This window comes from Papio anubis, chromosome 1 (assembly GCF_008728515.1).
Source record: "Papio anubis isolate 15944 chromosome 1, Panubis1.0, whole genome shotgun sequence".
NCBI classification, from domain to species: Eukaryota; Metazoa; Chordata; class Mammalia; order Primates; family Cercopithecidae; genus Papio; species Papio anubis.
The window spans coordinates 56935192-56952907 of NC_044976.1; the positions used below are offsets into that span (position 1 = coordinate 56935192).

General features: G+C 40.5%; 1 protein-coding gene across 6 annotated transcripts in view; it reads right to left on the reverse strand.

Moving 5' to 3' along the window:
* OMA1 (OMA1 zinc metallopeptidase) overlaps positions 1-12982 on the reverse strand; it is a 288829-nt gene extending 275847 nt beyond the window's left edge. For 3 of the 6 annotated variants that reach the window (XR_001900990.3, XM_021923441.2, XM_009209469.4), the window contains exons 1-3: positions 12854-12961; positions 4971-5487; positions 2698-2926 (exon numbers count right to left, since the gene is read on the reverse strand). Coding sequence is in view for 5 of the 6 variants with exons in the window: in XM_021923441.2 (XP_021779133.1) it covers positions 2698-2926; positions 4971-5470 (729 nt within the window). In the remaining variant the exon portion in view is untranslated. Of the gene's footprint in view, positions 1-2697; positions 2927-4970; positions 5488-12341; positions 12447-12853 lie in introns of those variants that run through there. The other 3 variants (XM_009209474.3, XM_017956919.2, XM_031652358.1) reach the window with 3 other exon arrangements.
* Between the last annotated feature and the right edge of the window lie 4734 nt (positions 12983-17716).

Consider the following 17716-nt stretch of genomic DNA (forward strand, 5'->3'; position numbering starts at 1 on the left):
GATCACCTGAGCTCAGAAGTTCAAGACCAGCCTGGGCAACATGGTGAAGCCCCATCTCTACCAAAACACAAAAAATTAGCCAGGGGTGGTGGCATGCACCTGTGTTCCCAGCTACATGGGAGGCTGAAGTGGGAGGATCGCTTGAGCCTGAGAGGCGGATGTTGCAGTGAGCTGAGATCTCACCACTACACTCCAACTCCAACCTGGGTAAAAGAGTGAGACCCCATCTCGAAAAGAAAAGAAAGGAAAAGAAGGAAAGAAAGTCTAGAGAACTTAAGATTTCACCTAAGTAAAATACAAAAGAAAATTACATTCATAAAGCATTGAACAGAAAAACACCCTATACTTAATAAGAAAGTTAAACTACCAAAATAGATATTTCATTAACTTTAAGGTGTTTTATTTACAGATTGAAAGGAAATTACTGAAATCTCAGAACTAATGAGCATATCACTGTCTCTACATGATGCTGATTAAGACTAGCCATCATAGAAAATACTTTTTCTGAAGTTATATTCATGAGAGCTCTTTCAAGTGTACTGAGAAAATTAAAAATGCTCTGAAAGATTACTTTAACTTTCATAAAGCAGCTGGGTGTGGTGGCTCATGCCACCTCGGCACTTTGGGAGGCCGAGGTGGGCAGATCACAAGGTCAGGATATCGAGACCATCCTGGCCAACATGGTGAAACTCCATCTCTACTAAAAATACAAAAATTAGCCAGGCGTGGTGGCAGGCCCTGTAGTCCCAGCTATTCGGGAAGCTGAGGCAGGAGAATCACTTGAACCCGTGAGGTGGAGGCTGCAGTGAGCCGAGAGAGCCCCACTGTACTCCATGCACTCCAGCCTGAGTGACAGAGGTGAGACTCTCAAAACACCACCACCAAAAAAAGAATCAACAAGTTAGTAACTTTTCTCCTTGAGATGCATTACAAAGACATTATTTTATAGAATATGAACTTACAAGTAGTTTTTATTTTAAAGACTTCTAAAAAGCATAATTCACCAATGTGAACTGCCTAAAACAGACAAAAACCCCCAGGATTTATTAACTCTTCTGAAGTAGATAAAACAAGAATAAACGTAATTATAGCACTTTATAATATCCCTATAAGAACATGTGTTGAAATTTTCCTATCACACAGATATTACATCTGTAGCTAAAATAAGAAAAAAAGAAAAATGCATCTATGTCTATATGTATATACATGTACACAGATATACATAAATTTTAAAAAATTTTTTAGCAATGTGAATGGTAAAAGATGCACTAATACTAGGCCTGTCTCAATCTTTCCAGAACACTTTCCTTAAACCTGCCTTTGACTAAAGCCTAAGAAACATCTCAAATCTCTGTATACACTCTACTAAAAGAGATTGGTCTTGCCTGGATTAAGAAAAATTTTTATAACTAAGAAAACATTATTTCTTTTTTTCATAGTAGCTTTCCATTGACAAACTCAGAAGTTCATTTGGAATAAAAAGATTTAACCATGCCAGGTACAGTGGCTCACACCTGTAAACTCAGCATTGTGGGAGGCCAAGACAGGTGGATTACCTGAGGTCAGGAGTTCGAGACCACCCTGGCCAACACGGTGAAACCCCGTCTCTACTAAAAATACAAAAAAAATTAGCCAGGCATGGTGGTGCACGTCTATAGTCCCAGCTACTCCGGAGGTTGAGGCCGGAGAATAACTTGAACCTGGAAGGTGGAGGTTGCAGTGAGCCGAGATTGCGCCACTACAGTCCAGTCTGGGCGACAGAGTGTCTCTGTCTCAAAAAAAAAAAAAAAGATTTAGCCATGCCAAAGCTGTCGAGTGAGGCCACTGGATATGAATTCAACAAATATTAATTGAGCCACAGGGCACATAACATGTATATGTGCTATGAACTGGAGAGAAAATGATGACCTCTGTCGCGAAAAAACAAGGGTATAAAATGTTTAACTACCTGAGTTATTACACTTTCCAAAGAGGTAAGACTTCTAAATTACAACTTCAGTTTGGATTCAAAAAACATAATAAATTTCTAAAACTGATGTTCGGAGAAAAATGATCTTATATTACTTGATTTTCAAAGTATAAAAATTCTGACAATAAATCTATTTATCCAATAGATACATACTAAGCACTACTCTTACACACTGTGTTAGTATTTAAAATAAAACCATAAACAAAAACAGGCAAGATCCCTGCCCCCATAAAGCTTAGTCTAACAAGGGACACGGACTATCGAATAAATAATTATGCAAATAATTATGTTACTCTCACGAGTGCTTTGAAGGAAAAGTACAGTATGCAGAGAAAAAAAGCCTAGGAGACCTAACCCCAGTAAAGCCAAGCAATGGGCACAACTATGAAAGAGCTGGTTCATAATTCAGTTGGTATGAAGGATACCTCCTCGGGCCTCATCCAGTCACCTGCGTAACCCAGTCTGGTTATCATGGAAGGCTTTCCGGAGAAAAGTGGCATTTAAGGAGAAATGTGCTGAGCAGGAGTTGGCTGGGTGAATGCTAGGAAAAGCAACGTAGGCAGTAGGAATACTAAGTGTGAAAGGTCTGAGGCCTTCTGGAAAAAAAAAATGCTAATTTCATATCAAAGACTAAAATTTAAAAACAACGTATCTTTCATATTTAAGATACTTTCCTACTCTGAGTGTTATACTAAGCAGTCTAATTAAAAACAATTCTTACTACTTACTGCTTCATATTCCAGTTCTGATAAAAGTCTGAACTGCTCTTTCCCCAATAATAGTAGCTTGCTCCTTCCTGTGACTGGACTTACTTCCAGGTGAGTAAAATAAAACACCACAAAGAGCAATCCAAAACTACTCAAACCAAGGAATAGCTTCCATTTATTCTTCCTTATACTTTGTTTAAATAGTTCCTTCTTGTTAGGAGGAAGTGCCTGCCACCATTTCCTTATGCCCCTAAAGCAAAAAGAAAAATTCAAAGTTCTGATCATCATTACAGCACATATCACTAAAGCTCAAATGCATACACTAGAATTTTATGTCCTCAAACACCTGAATTTATATATTTTGCTGAATACATCGCATTTCCAGTTAACAAAATTCTTAGCTAAATGATGAAGAAATCATCAACGATATAAAGTTACAGCTAAAAAATTCTAATGCTCATCGAAATTTTCTTCTTCAGCTATTTTAAGGATAAACACTAAATGAGATGCTAGTTTACTATAACTACCACTGGTTAACATTTATTACTATCTACTATATGCAAAATTCTCTCTCTCTATATATATATATATATATGCCATCTCATTTAATCTTCATAATAATCCTGTCACAGAAGAGAAAATTGTTAGGTAACTTGTCCATGGCCACCCAAGTAATAAGAGTAAAACCAAGCAATGAAGTCAATGACATTCCAGAGTCTGACCACTTAGCCACTTAATAGGGATAACTGTCTAATTAATTATGTAAGAGGTTACAGTACAATAAATCTATACCTGGAACTACTATTCTTCCCACTGCTCCTCAGACCTCCAACACAATTTGCCAGTGATTCAACAAGGTACAAGGAAAACTGCCTCAGCATTCATTTTGGAAATAAATAGTGCTCAGTAGCAGAAACTCCACTATCCTCTTTAGAAAATGAAAAAGGAGAGATAATAATATCATAGGTACTCATAAGAAAGTGGGAGATTTTGTAGATAACATCTGAGAAGGTCCAATTTCTACCAGGCAACAATACTGTCTGCTGCTTAGCAGTGTTCAGAAACTTTTCTGACAACAAGCAATATTTTCAATACTGGGACAAACATTTTCCTTGTGAGTTGATCTGTAAAACCACAACGAAAATTTACCATATATACATGACTCTCTTGACAAAAATTTATTTTACAAAATAACTTCTTAAAGTTCTCTTTGTGAAGTGACATACCCCAATGCCTTTACACAAAGTCTCAATTTAAAGGGACATAAACCAAACTATCGAGTACACCTATTTCCTATTTAAAACTTTACATGACATTATCATTTATTTAAAATGTATGAAAGACATATTTTAAATGAAAAATTTTAGGTGATCAACAATAGTAACGAAAACAAGAAAGTTAAAAACAAACAATTTAAAAGGATGAGAACGCATCAGAAATCAGAAAGAGCATCCCAAGAACCTGGGATGAGCGTATTACTTCAATCAAGAGTCAGTACAGCTGTATCTCCTCTGGGTGCCAACACCAAATCATGAAGAACACAATAAATTACAAATGGAAGTTCTTGGTTTTTTTATCAAAAGCAAACTGGTTTGGTTCATGTGGAAGTAAGAAGGCTAGAAGGGACTTCACAGTCATCAAACACAAGAAAGCTTTATGAAGAAACAGCGATTCGCTTTCTTCAATCTTCATAAAACAAGTAAGAGAAAAAGGGTTAAAGTACTATCAAGCTGTGAAAGTTTATTATAAAGGATCTTCAAGAAAAAAAAACAAAGATCTGTTGGGAACAGAATAGAAAAAAAAGCAGCATTAATGATTTAAGAGTTAACTAGGAGTGGGCCCACCCTTATATAAGTAAAGTTCCTCAGTTTTATGATTTGCTGCCTTTAAATTCCACAAATTAAAAAGAAATGTTTGTAAGTACTCTTCTTATATGTGAGCGATAACCAACACTTCTGATCCACATATCTAAGATCTTGTAATCATAAATATAAGACTTTTTAAAAAATGCCTATACAATACGTAAGAATAACTTTTTAAAGAGACCATATTTCTATACCATAAATTAATATGCAGGAGATTGTTTCAGGATTATTAAATCATACATAACAAAACTGGGCAGGAGCTACTGTTTAGAAACTTCACTTTGCGCTAAATGAGGGGACACGGGATCTAACAAGGTTTCTTTAAAAGTACAGTTTTATAAATAAAAAAATTTAATTTCTAAAAGTTAACACAAAATACTAATGCAAAAAGTTAATACAAAAGTTTAGTTTTCTAAAAAAGCATTTTACCTGCCTACAATGATTGCAAATAACTTCTGCACTGGTTTAAGAATCATCAACAAGAGAGGAACCGGAGCAGCTTGAAACCGTGGAGAAGTGTGGAAATTCCTAATAGCTCTTACAGGAGAAGGGCTTAGAGGATGCAATACTGACAGACTAGGAACTGCTGTAACTTCTTTTATCAGTAGCTGTCTTGAAAAAGAGTCATTCCATACAGTACGTTTGCTGGTGATCATCCAAATTTCCTTATTTTTGGTACTTGAGAGGCATCCTGTTCTTTTGTTGTTAAAAGTCCTATAAAAATGGAAGTTTCCAGGCAGAAAAGTCCACCTATCACACTGATTTACTCCCAGTCCCTGATACTTATTTACTATATGGTTAACTTGTACTTGATGACAGCCCTGTGAGGTTGATGCTAACGTGTCACATTTTCTCCAGTTAGACAGTGAATTAAATCGGAAAAAAACATGGTTTCTAGCAGCAGACTGCAATCCACAGATGAAGCTCATCTTTTTCACTTGATTACCTGAAACACAAAAAATAAACTATAAATATTTGCGGAAAATATTTACTTACCAAACTGGGAATATAACACTTATTAAATAGGTGTGTCAGCTGTTCTTCTAACACATCTCAGGCTAAATTACCTTGGGTTTCAACTCATCACCCCTACAGCAATGCCTTTCAGCAAGATAAACCAGAGTATACATAACATGACATTTACTATGCAATGTGTACTTTAGAAGCTTGCATTTTTTTCATTTCATTTTTAATTTGTAGTTAGGGGAGAGCCATTTTCATTTTAATGGCAAATTATTTGGGCAATAAAGTGGATTAGATAAAAACAATAGTAAAACTTTTATCAGTTTGCAATAACTGGAAGGAAGCATGTAATACGGAAGAGTAAAATCTAACTTATATAAAATGCACTGGACATTAGGCACTGAAGAACAGTGATCCCTGAGAAATGGGAAACAGAGCCCTGCAATTGTCCTAGCTTATTGCCTGGAGAGTGCTTCCAGGCCACAATGCAGACAGGGTAAACCTAGGTGGAGCCCAGTGATTCCCCTAAATCAAAGAGATAAGGCTGCGAGGTCAAGCAAACCAAGGTTGCTAGAGCTCACAGGACAGAGGACAAGAGAAGAAAAGAGCTGCACAGAGAACTCTAGAGTTCTGCAGAGAATCCCCCTCCCATATTCAGCTAAGTCCTGCCTGGGCATATGTGTAAGAAAATCCCCTGGAGCTGGGAAAGGACCACCTGAAAAGACTGGAGAGAAGAATATACAGGGCTCACACATGGCATGGTATAGTGTCTGTCCCCTCCGCCAACCAAAGTGGAAAACCTTATCATTCATCAAGCACTCAGAAGGGTTTTGCCTCAACATTAGAGAAAGATTAGTCCTAGGCCAAAAGCTGCTGTGGCCCCACCTAACAAATATTAAAAGCAACACCCAAAAAGATTAAATGCTTCCAAGCAACAACTGCATCCCAGAAAAAACAAAAAACAAAACAAAACAAAAAATCTCAAGAACAGGTATTAGGACACAAAACTATTTAGCACTTAACAAGGTGCAATTTACAATTAAAAATCACCAAGCATGCAAGAAGCAAGATATGTGATCTGTAATTAGAAGAAATATCAATCAGTGGAAACTAACTCCTGAATAAACAAATAACAGCATTAGTAAACAAGGATATTAGTTATTGTAACTATAATGCACAAGTTTAAGAAGCTAAAGGAAAATATGAGCATGTTACATAGAGATATATAATATATTTCTTTAAAAGATTTACACTAAACTTTTAGACAGGAAAACTATAAGACATAAGATGAAAAACATACTAGATGAGACAATAGCAGATTAACATTATAGAAATAAAGATTTGTGACTTTGAAGATGTATCAACAGAAACCATCTAAAATGAAACTCAGAGAGAAAATACAATCATAAAAAAAGGCACAGGGCATCAACGAGGTATGTAATAACTTCAAGCGACCTAATATTCATCTAACTGAAGTCCCCAGAAAGTGGCGGGGGAGGTGCAGACAGAAAAAAGAATACTTGAAATAATGGCCAAAAGTTTTCCAAACTTGATGAAAACTATAAAACCACAAATTCAAAATGTTTAACAAACCCTACACAAAAGAAACACAAAGGAAAAAAACTGCAAGGCACATAACTTCCTAAAATCAATGAAAGATAAAATCTTAAACTGGACATCTTAGATGAACTGTATAAATTCATTAAAAAACACAAAAAAGGCTGGGCATGGTGGCTCACGACGTGTAATCCCGGCACTTAGGGAGGCCGAGGCAGGCGGATCACTTGAGGTCAGGAGTTCGAGACCTGCGTGGCCAACAATGTGAAACCCCTATCTAATAAAAATACAAAAATTAGCCAGGTGTGGTGGCACTTGCCTATAATCCCAGCTACTTGGGAGGCTGAAGCAGGAGAACTGCTTGAACCTGGGAGGTGGAGGTTGCAGAGAGCCGAGATGTCACCACTGTACTCCAGCCCGGGCAACAGAGTGAGACTCTGTCAAAAAAAAAAAAAAGAAAAAAGAAAAACACACAAAAAAGTACATACTCTGATTCCACCTCTATAACATAAACTGCAAAAAATGCAAACTAATCCATAGTGACAGAGAGATCAGTGACTGCTTGAGGAGTGGTAGGAAAAAGGGCCAGGGGAAGGGATTACAAAGAGTAGCGCTTGCCTATAAACCCAGCTATAATTGGGAGGCTGAGGAAGGAGAATCACTTGAAACTGGGAGGTGGAGACTGCAGTGAGCCAAAATTGTGCCACTACACTCCAGCCTGGGCAACAGAATGAGAACCTGTCTTTAAAAAAAAAAAAAAAAAAAACAACAACCAAAAACAAACAAAAAACCCAGATTGAGGGAATCTAAATATGAACTGAATTTCAAGTTGTTTTAGGTAATTATTATTTTCTTAGGTGATAATATTGTGGTTATGTGACTATTTTATTCCTGAGATACTTGCTGAAGGATCTGTTCATGATAAATAAAACTCACTTTCAAATTGTACAGCAAATGTACACACACAAAGGACATAAAGTCAATAAATAAAATATCAGCAATCATTGTATCTCAGTGATAGTTACATACGTGTTCCTTAAATTTTTCCTCAATTTTTCTGCATGTTTCAACACCTTCATATAAAAGTTGGGGGGGAAAACATGTAAAACTCAACCTAAGCTAATACGATATTATCTAGAAAGACGCTTCAGGACTACCAGTTTTAATAAATAGTATTATCTATATATCAAACTATTTGAAAATTACTCAAATTTATTTTTTATGAAATTCATACACCCTGCCCTTGCACTGTTAATGTATAATGTTAATAAAGGGCATGCTAAGTAAAACATTAACTTTGAGTTAAGTTAACCCTTTTTGAAATACTACCAATTTTAAATTAGTAAAGTCTAGGCTGATATATAATAGTTTGACATTATTAACAAGATACTTTGTTTTTACTTTTTTGAACCAAGCTGAAAAGTGGTAAAAGAATTTAAGCCTAGAAATCATTTCAAAATTCATATTGGAGTAGCTAGTAAGGTTTTCAGTGGCTAGGAGGCATGTGAGTTATGCAGCACAGAATATAGTCCTGCTTTCATGGAGGTTATAATCTAGTTAAGGAGACAAAATTGAACCTAAGTAAGACTATTAGGGGATAATAAAATTCAGTTATTAAAAATACATACTGTATGCATTTTTAAAAAGACATCCATGAGTAGCTGAAGAGCTCAGGAAGGCAGCAATTATTTTTCATGCCATTTAGACAGATCAGAAAGAGAAAAAACAATGGAAAGAACTGTTTTCAATGGGAAAGTGTATTAAGGTTTAAATGTGAAGTCTTCTAGAAGTCAAACTGCAAAAACAACACAAGCCCACTTTCTTTCCTTGACCTCAAATCTGATGATTTACTGTAGTAGATAAGCTTCAGACACTTGCCCAAGCACAACTTCTTTTCCAAATGTGCTTTTATGGCCTCAGTTTAGGGGATGAGCCTAGTTGGCCACATTCATCCCTAGCAACCCCTACCATTAGCTACAGAACTAGGAGTAGGCATTTGACACTAAAAAGATTTTACATAAAACAGTATCCCGCACAGGAATATAAGGGCATGTGTAAGTTGGGTCTACAGCAGGTGCTATGGCCAAACAAAGCAATATGTAAGCAAGAACTACAAACAAAAAGCTTTTCTAAAAAAAAAAAAAAAAAATGGATCCACAGAAGAGACAATGGAATACAAGTGCAGACAGAAGATAAGTGAGAGACCACGAAGCCAGAGTGAACACGAGAGAAAAAGACCTCCCTGTTTCCCATGAAACCATTGTACTTCCTACACTTAATTGAGCTTCATGAGCTTTTACTTTATCCCCAAAATAATTCCCTTTCTTCAATGAGTTTCTGTATTCTACAAATAAATGATCTCTAAGACGTTTACATGGTATAAAACAGTTGCACATTTGTTTTTGCAAATCTACAGCATTTTAATATTATACATGTTGTTTACTGGAACTAGCTGAGGGTTCCTCCTACACTTTGCAAAGCCAAATTTACCAATTTTCAACATTTAATCAGTTCCAGAAATACTGGATTATCTCTACAGCAACTTTAGCATCCAAAATATCTCAGCCCACATTAAATCAGTCATGTCAATTCCACCTCCTTCTTATCTCATTCTAGCCTTTCCTGGGCTCTGTGGTCTTATGGTATTGATCACTACACACCTAATCTCCCTGCCTGATTTCACCACCAACCCCTCCCACTCCAGTTTGACCCCAAACTGCAGCTAAAGCACTATTTCTAAAATGCAAACCCCAGCAACAGAATCCTACCCCCACAATTTACATACAGTCCTACCCTGGTAAATACCATGTAATCATTTAAAAGATAACATGGTGATCTGTAAATCTTCATAAGATTTAAAAGATAGCAATCTCTGGCAAAGGGATACACAAGTTTAAAAATAATAATAAATGCTACCTAAAAACTTCTGTATAGCAGAGGTGGCAAACTCAAACGTCTAAAGAAGCACCATACAACAGACCTTTCTGCAATGATAAAAATGTTCATGTCTACACTGTCCAATAAGGTAGCCCCTACAGGTGGCTACTGGGCATTTGAAATGTGACTGGTGCACCTGAGGAATGAAATTTTTAACTAAGTTAAATGGCCATATGTGGCTAGTGCCTACTGTATCGCACAGCACAAGTTTGTAGGGTCGAGGCAAGTGAATATCAGTAAAGCGATATTGATGTGAATGCAGATTCATGCTCATCTAAAGGAAGTGCAAACAGTATGATGGAATTTGAACTTGCTGTGGCCAAATGATTCAAAACTTTCAAGTAAAGCCAGAATTTCAGATTTTATGTGAAATTTATCAATTTTTAAATGTTGGCAATGAACTTAAAAAATTTTAATGACCTTAACCAAACATTCAGATTTTGTATTTTTGACCTCTGAACTGTATTACTATTCATTCATTCTGAAAACGTTTAATGAGTGCCCACTAAATGCTAGGCACCATTATGGATGCTAGAGATACTGCAGAGAACAAAATAGATTTAAAAATCCCTCCCCAGTTTGCAAAAATAGTAATGAGAATATATGCTAGTATATACAAAAATAAATCTGAAAAAAAGATACACCAAACTATTCACAATTATTTTGAATGGCAGGATGGTGGTTAAGAGGCATTATTAGTATTTTCACCTTATATATTTCTGTGCAGTTCAAATTTCTACAGAATGTATTATTACTTTTTTAAGGCTCCGCTCAGGCAACTATTTCTGTAATTTCCATTGTTTTTCTTTTCTTTCCTTTTTGCGACAGGGTCTCACTTTGTCGTTGCCCAGGCTGGAGTGCAGTGGTGCCACCTTGGCTCACTGCAACCTCGCCTCTTGGGTTCAAGCAATTCTCGCGCCTCAGTCTCCTCAGGAGCTAGGATTACAAGCATGCGCCACCACACCTGGCTAATTTTTGTATTTTTAGTAGAGACGGGGTTTTGCCAAGTTGCCCAGGCTGGTCTCGAACTCCTGGACTCAAGTGATCTGCTCACCTTAGTCTCTCAAGGTGTTGGGATTACAGGCCTGAGCCACCGCACCCTGCCAACCCAGTTAATTTTCCAAATTTTTTCGGTAGACACGGTGTGTCACTATGTTGCCCAGGCTGATTTTTAACTCCTGGGCTCAACTGATCGTACTGCATTGCGAAGTGCTGGGATTACAGTCATGAGCCACCAAGCCTGGACTTGCATTGGTTTTCCATGGCTTTTATAAACTCCTTCATATGGTGAACCAGGCCCTCCTACTACTTCTCCAGGCACCTTCCCCAACCCTCCTTCACCCATTCCTAAATTCCAACCTCCCTGATTCACTTACAGCCCCCAGAAAAGGAAAGCTCTCATCTCTGTGTCTATGCACATCTACTCACACTGCTTAGCTCTGCTCATGACAAGCAAACTCCTTCTCATTTCTCATGACTTGTGTAAAAATTTTAAAAAAGAATCCTACTGACACAGAAGGTATAAGCAAAAGCCCCAACACTACATGTATATAATTAAAACCATTATCATTGCTATCACTGACAAGCAAGTGTCATTTTGAATAGCAACAGTGCCTGATATTTTGTAATCCGCGGGTTATCCTGAAGAAAGGGTAAAGAATGAGGGAAGAAATCTATTCATGCATTTTCAACGAGTCAATCACTAGACTACGGAGCACATAAGAAAAAAAAATCAGGGCTGACACATTCTCTTCAAAGAGCTGTGGCGGGTCAACAAACATAGCTGGCAGACTTCTAGGATTACAAAATTAATGATGTGAGAAAATTAAACAATTTGGATTGTTAGCCTCTAAGAACATTTCAGATCCTTAATTCTTTAAGTACCATCTCAGAATGAGCAAGTGCAGCACTCACTGGCACTCACTGCTGAAGCCTGGAAGACAGTTTTAACAACTCCTGCTGAAAATGACTATTTCTTCTCTAGTTTCTATGGAAACAGCTGTCAGATTGGCAAAAATAGGACACGTACTTTAAAATAATCATTCAAGCAAAGTACACACATGATGGAAGGCTTTAAAAAAGAATTGGACGGCAGCAGACTTGGTTCTTAAGCTTCCAAATGTCAGACTACACCCCTTCACCCCGGCTGAGAATGACGGAGATGAACCTAAATCCTTTTAGCGAGGGTTGCACGGCCTTGATCAACGCCTGAATGCCAAATAAGGGATTTTCATCTCCCTGGACTACAATTTCTTGTTGATGATTGCACGGCACAATAAAACTGTTGCTCCACACACAGACGACATTTACACAGTATACAGTGAGTTCTGTAGAGGAGTTTACCAGGAAGTTGTTAAAACTCCCCGGAACTGCTTAGACGGGGAATGTTCTGGTTTGCCCTGCCGAGTTAGGCTGGAAAACGTGTTCAGTTTCTCCTGGAGAGTGAAGGGGTGAAAGAGACGGATGCCCGACGCGGCGGGAGGTGCCGGGTGAGGCGCCCGAGGCCACGCGGGTGAGAAACGCAGCTCTGAAAGCGGGGCCGCCAATGAGGGCAGGCTGAGGGGGAGGGCAGGCGGCCCCCGAAAGTACTCCCGCGGGGCAGACACACGCGGTCGCCGGCGTGCCCCGGGCCAGGCGAAGGGAAAACCAGGCTCTCCCAGGACAGATGCCCTCCGTCTCCCGCCCCCGCGCCCCGCGCCCCTCCCCTCCACGCAGCCTTGTCGCCCACCCACGCCTCCTCCCGTATCCCCTTCCCCACGGATCCCCACTCCTTGCCCTGGCGCCCCCGCAGGCGCTCTGCGCTCCGCCCCCTCCCCACTCCCGCATTCTGCCTCCTGCCCCGGGCACGAGCCTACTCGGAAAAGCTGGGGAAAGGCGTCACCGTGAGGACTGACTCAAGCAGAAGCGAAAGCTGTGACACCTCCGACCCGACCTATGCGCAGGCGCGCACCCGCACTTCCTGCCCGCCACACCGGCCTGGGCGCCCTTCGCTCCGCCCACACCGGGCAGTCAATACAGCCACCCTGAGTCTTTCTCCCAGTGGCCCCGGGCCCCGCGCGGACTGCGGCGCTCTGGCGCCCCCGTGTGGCTTAAGGAGGGACATGGCCCTGGGCTGGGCTGCTTGCCTGGGGACAACTTTCTCCTGTCCTTGGTGAGTTGGGTCCTCTAAAGAATGATCCACCCAAGAATGTGTCCGTTGTAGTCTCTACGGCAGTACCGGCCAGAAGGGAAGAGACTCGAAGGCTGCCAAAAGACGAAGGCTTCCTGGTTCTGAAGCTGCATTCATAGAAATAGTCTTTGGAGTGTGGGAACAGTGCTTTCATATGATTTTTGGAGGGACGCATTTTAAGAATGATGAAATATAATCTTAAATGTCTGGAAGTTAAAGTAGCTGGCTCCAAAATTATGTGTATAGTATGTTTCATTCATTTCACCAAGACATATTTATTGAGCATCAACTACATTTTAAGTGCCAGGGATGTAGCAGTGAACAAGACAGACCTGTCCTTCGTGAAGTTTATATCACAGTGAGGAAAGAGGCTATTTAAAAAAAAAAAGTGTACAAATAAGCAAGCAAAATATTGGATTGTGATGGATGAGTAGTGAGATCCCATATTAGTTTATTATGTTTATACTTTGTGCACAATGAAAACATCTCAAAGAACATAAACACGATGAACAATTCTAGATATCTCTTTTGGAAATTTTGTAAGTTACTGTTTCTTTTATCTTATGTGTACTTTATTATTTGCTTTTTACTTTGAAAGGGATATCCTGGAAAACCCCTGACCACTGGATCCCTAAAAACCGAAGTAGGAGGTTCTTCAGTCTTCGTACGGTTTATCTCCCAACCTCTGAAGTGCATGTGTCTTACCAAAGTTTCCAACGTGCTAGCCACCTCTTGCTCATCCTGCCTGATTAGCATAATGTCATTGGTGAAATAGATGGATGTGATGTGCTCTGGAATTTCCAGGTGATCCAGCTTGTTTTGGACTGTGCAGAGCCATTATGTCATTCTCCTGGATCCACCTGATTTCCAAAGGGGCCAGACTGGCAAGTTAAATAGAGATATGACAGGGATGACCAACCACCCTTGTATACTTCAGGTCTTTCATTATGGCATTAATCTCCACCATCATCTCACTATCCCCTCCGATGAAATATCGGTTTTGATTTGTTATCTTGACTTGGAAAGAAGGACAGCTTCAGAGGCTTCCCATTGGCTTTCCGCACCATGGTAACTCAAGACCAAGGACCTTGAACTTCTTATCAATGTGGAGATTGCTCCAGCTGCCCAACATGTACTCCCAATTATGCACTCAGGAACTAAGGAAATGACTGCTGGATGGGTCCGTGTATTTCTGGACCCACTGTAAGCTGGACATTATCCAGGACTCTGCTTATTACCTGATCCCCATAAGCCTCCACACTTAGAGAGGAGCCATGTGTGTTACACACTTTGGGTGTCTAGGTAACACCTGTGAAATGTCTGGGTATTCCTCTTTCCTCAACATATATTCAGTCAAGAAAATGGCTATGGGACACAGACCAAAGAGTAATCATTAATTACAGTAAATATTTGTTTCAGTATTGCAGGATTCTTCTTTCTAGGGACCCAACAACCTCTTAAGTCAACAGATTCTATGGGCTCAGTGTGAAGATAGGCTCAGGTCTGAGACTTGAGCAATGAGCAGTGCTTTTTATTAAACAACTGCTCCCTGCGTAGGGTAAATAGCTTCTTGTCTTCCTCCAGTTGTAGATGTTAAGCAACACTATTGTTGGCTGCCCATCTATTTTTCCCCTAGAGAGACCTTATGCTATTAAAGCCCTCCACAACCTCCTGTGGATCAAGCCCTCTTGGCTGCACCTCTGCCCTTGCCAGGTGTTGCAGTAATCTCATCCTCTGGGGTCCTCATGGTTAAAGCCACCACCTGGCTTCTACTACTTCAGGATCCTGTTATCCCAGTGGATATTATCAAGCCCAGCCTTGTGATCGCCTCTCCTACCGTCATCCTTTCCCTTCAGAGGAGAGCCTCTCTGAACTTCTTAGTGATTCTAGTGCCCCTCACGCCAGTGCATTCCCCATGGCCATATAGATGATGCGTCCTCTGGGCCTCCTATGAAGCATTCCCCTCTGTCTGCCTTCGGGCTCTACACAAAAAAATTCATTCAGGCAAGTCCACTTCCCTCAGCTCCTCTGTCCTTCCTCTACCATTTCCAAGGGCAATTCAGGCATTCCTGCTTTACTCTGCATGGACCATGGCTTTCTCTCAGCTTCTAATAGTCACCTAGCAGTGAGTTTACCCCATCTTCTAGAGTCCCAAGTGTCGAGAAAGTGCCCCCAAGACAATGAATTTGTATTTAGCCAGGCTTGTTGTGGAACAGGAATTAAAAGAAATTAAAGAATGTGTAAGCAGAAACTCAGTTCTATGTAAGAAAACCCAGTTCACCCTGAGAAAGAGAAAGAGCTGGAGTCCTTTAAAAATTAACTGCCTGTTTTTCCGTGGCTAGTGAGCCTTATCTCTCCCTTTCCCAGGCATTGTGAAGACCCTGTTTCTCTAGCTGTGCAGCTGCAAGGTCACTAGACAGATAAACTCAAGCCATAAAACATGTTTTTACTTGAAAAGTTAGAAATGATGTAATGCATGTCTCAATTAATTAAATAACTGTCTTTGTTTCTCGCTTCTGTAACATGCTTCTCCCCACACAGATCTCCCCCAGCCCCATGAAATGTTTAAAAGGTAACTTGACTCTGTTCAGGGCTCAGTCCTTTGGATGTTAATCCAACTGGGCCAGTGCACCTAAATAATAAATCCTCCTCAACCCCTCGGTCTCTCTGATTCCTTATCAATCCCACCACAGTTCCTGCCCACTTTGATCAAGCACTTTCAGAAATCCAATTCCAGGGGTCCTCTCCTGGCTCCTGCTGGTACATGCTAAGTAGTTCTTTTGGCTCCTACATTATGCGATCTTCCTCCTCCCACCTTACCAGGCCCAACACATCCCCAGCTGGGTGATGCAGGAATTTAACCTGAGTTATCACCCTGGCAGATATCTAAGGGGAGATGGGGCAGCTCCTGAGTGGGCACCTGTTTATTCCTTGTGCTAGAGGCTTCAACACTGCCTTCCTACATGAGGGAAGTGTTAGCTTTGACTAGGGAAGGATCAGCCACCTCTGCAAGCTGTCAGGGTCTGCAGAGTCAGTATCCTCAGGGATTCTATCAGGATGTCCCATTTTGTGCTTCAAGGTTCCAGATTTTCCCAACCAGGGCCCAGACCTGCCTTGGCTAAGCATTTAAACATCTCTGGGGCTCTGCGACTCTTATCATGAAAATCTCTTTTGTTTCTCTGCTGTCCACACTCCTCCACTGCAGGAGATAAGAGTCTGTCTGTTACCTACCAAGGAGACCTCTGACTCCCACTCAGCCTTAACTGTTTACTAATGACCCTCTCTTTCTCATTTTCTCATGCAGGCCATCAACACAACGTAGCAATAACAAGCTCACTGCACTGTTCTTTCAGACATTGCTCCCTCCATCTTTCAAGTGCCTTAACTATCCCACGTAAATGGCATTGCCCTCCACTGGGTCAGTTTCCCAAGTCACCATCACTGAAATCCACATGTGGGCCACTATCTTGTGCCAGACACTATCCACGACCCCACAGTCCACACAAGATGGAGTTCTTGTAGCCAGTTGGGCAATTAGTGAGCCACTCTCAAAGCCAATCTTACCATCTTCTCAAATCACCCCACTTCTAGTTCACCTGTATCAACGGGCCCTCTAAAAAGCAGATGCCAAGGTGGAATCAGATGTGCAAGACTTATTTACTGGGTGGAAAATCCTGGGAAGGATAATGGAGCAGGAGCAGGAATAGACATGAAGGGCCCTCAGATCATGACACTGGTTAAAGGAGAAAGGGAAAGAAGAAAGATTGGATAAGAAGCACCTCAGGTTGTAGCACAGTTCTAAGAAGGTTTTGAAAATGAGGAGTCCTTGGGCCAAAATTGCCTGCTAGAGGAGTTCCATGTTTCACAGAGATGGGCATCCACTAGTGTTCACACCGTGCATGATCATTGGCTAAGAGCAGTATAGGGGGAGCTTGCGCTTGTTACAAATGGAGTTGGGGAGCCAGAAGGTCAGGGGCAGGGCCTGGCAGTCAACCATGCTCCCCAGAGCAGATCTGAGCAGCACATTTTCACAATCACAGCTGCTGGAGGATTTAGAGTTTGAATAAGTCTTCTGATCTGACTGTATGTCTTCTTTGTGCCGCCCTTTAAGCAATTTTTTAATCAACGTGCTACGGACTGAATGTTTGTATCCCTCTGAAATTCTTATGTTGACCTCTAAATTCCCAGTGTTACAGTATTTGGAAATGGGGGCCTTTAGGAGGTAATTAGGTCATGGGGGTGGAGCTCTCGTGAGTGAGATTAGAGTCTATAAGGAGATAAAGAGATCGGAGAGCTCCCTCTCTGCCACGTGAGGATATAACAAGACAGCTGTCCGTACACCGGGAAGAGGGTCCTCACCAAATCCAACCACGCTGGCATCTTCATTTCAGACTTCCAGCCTCCCAAACTGTAAGAAAAAATAGTTTGTTGCTGAAGCCAGTCAGTCTATAGTACTTTGTTGTGGCAACCTGAACTGACTGTGACACATGATCAGATTCCATTCTCAGAACCAACCTTCCAACCAAGCAATATTGATTTGCTATGCTTT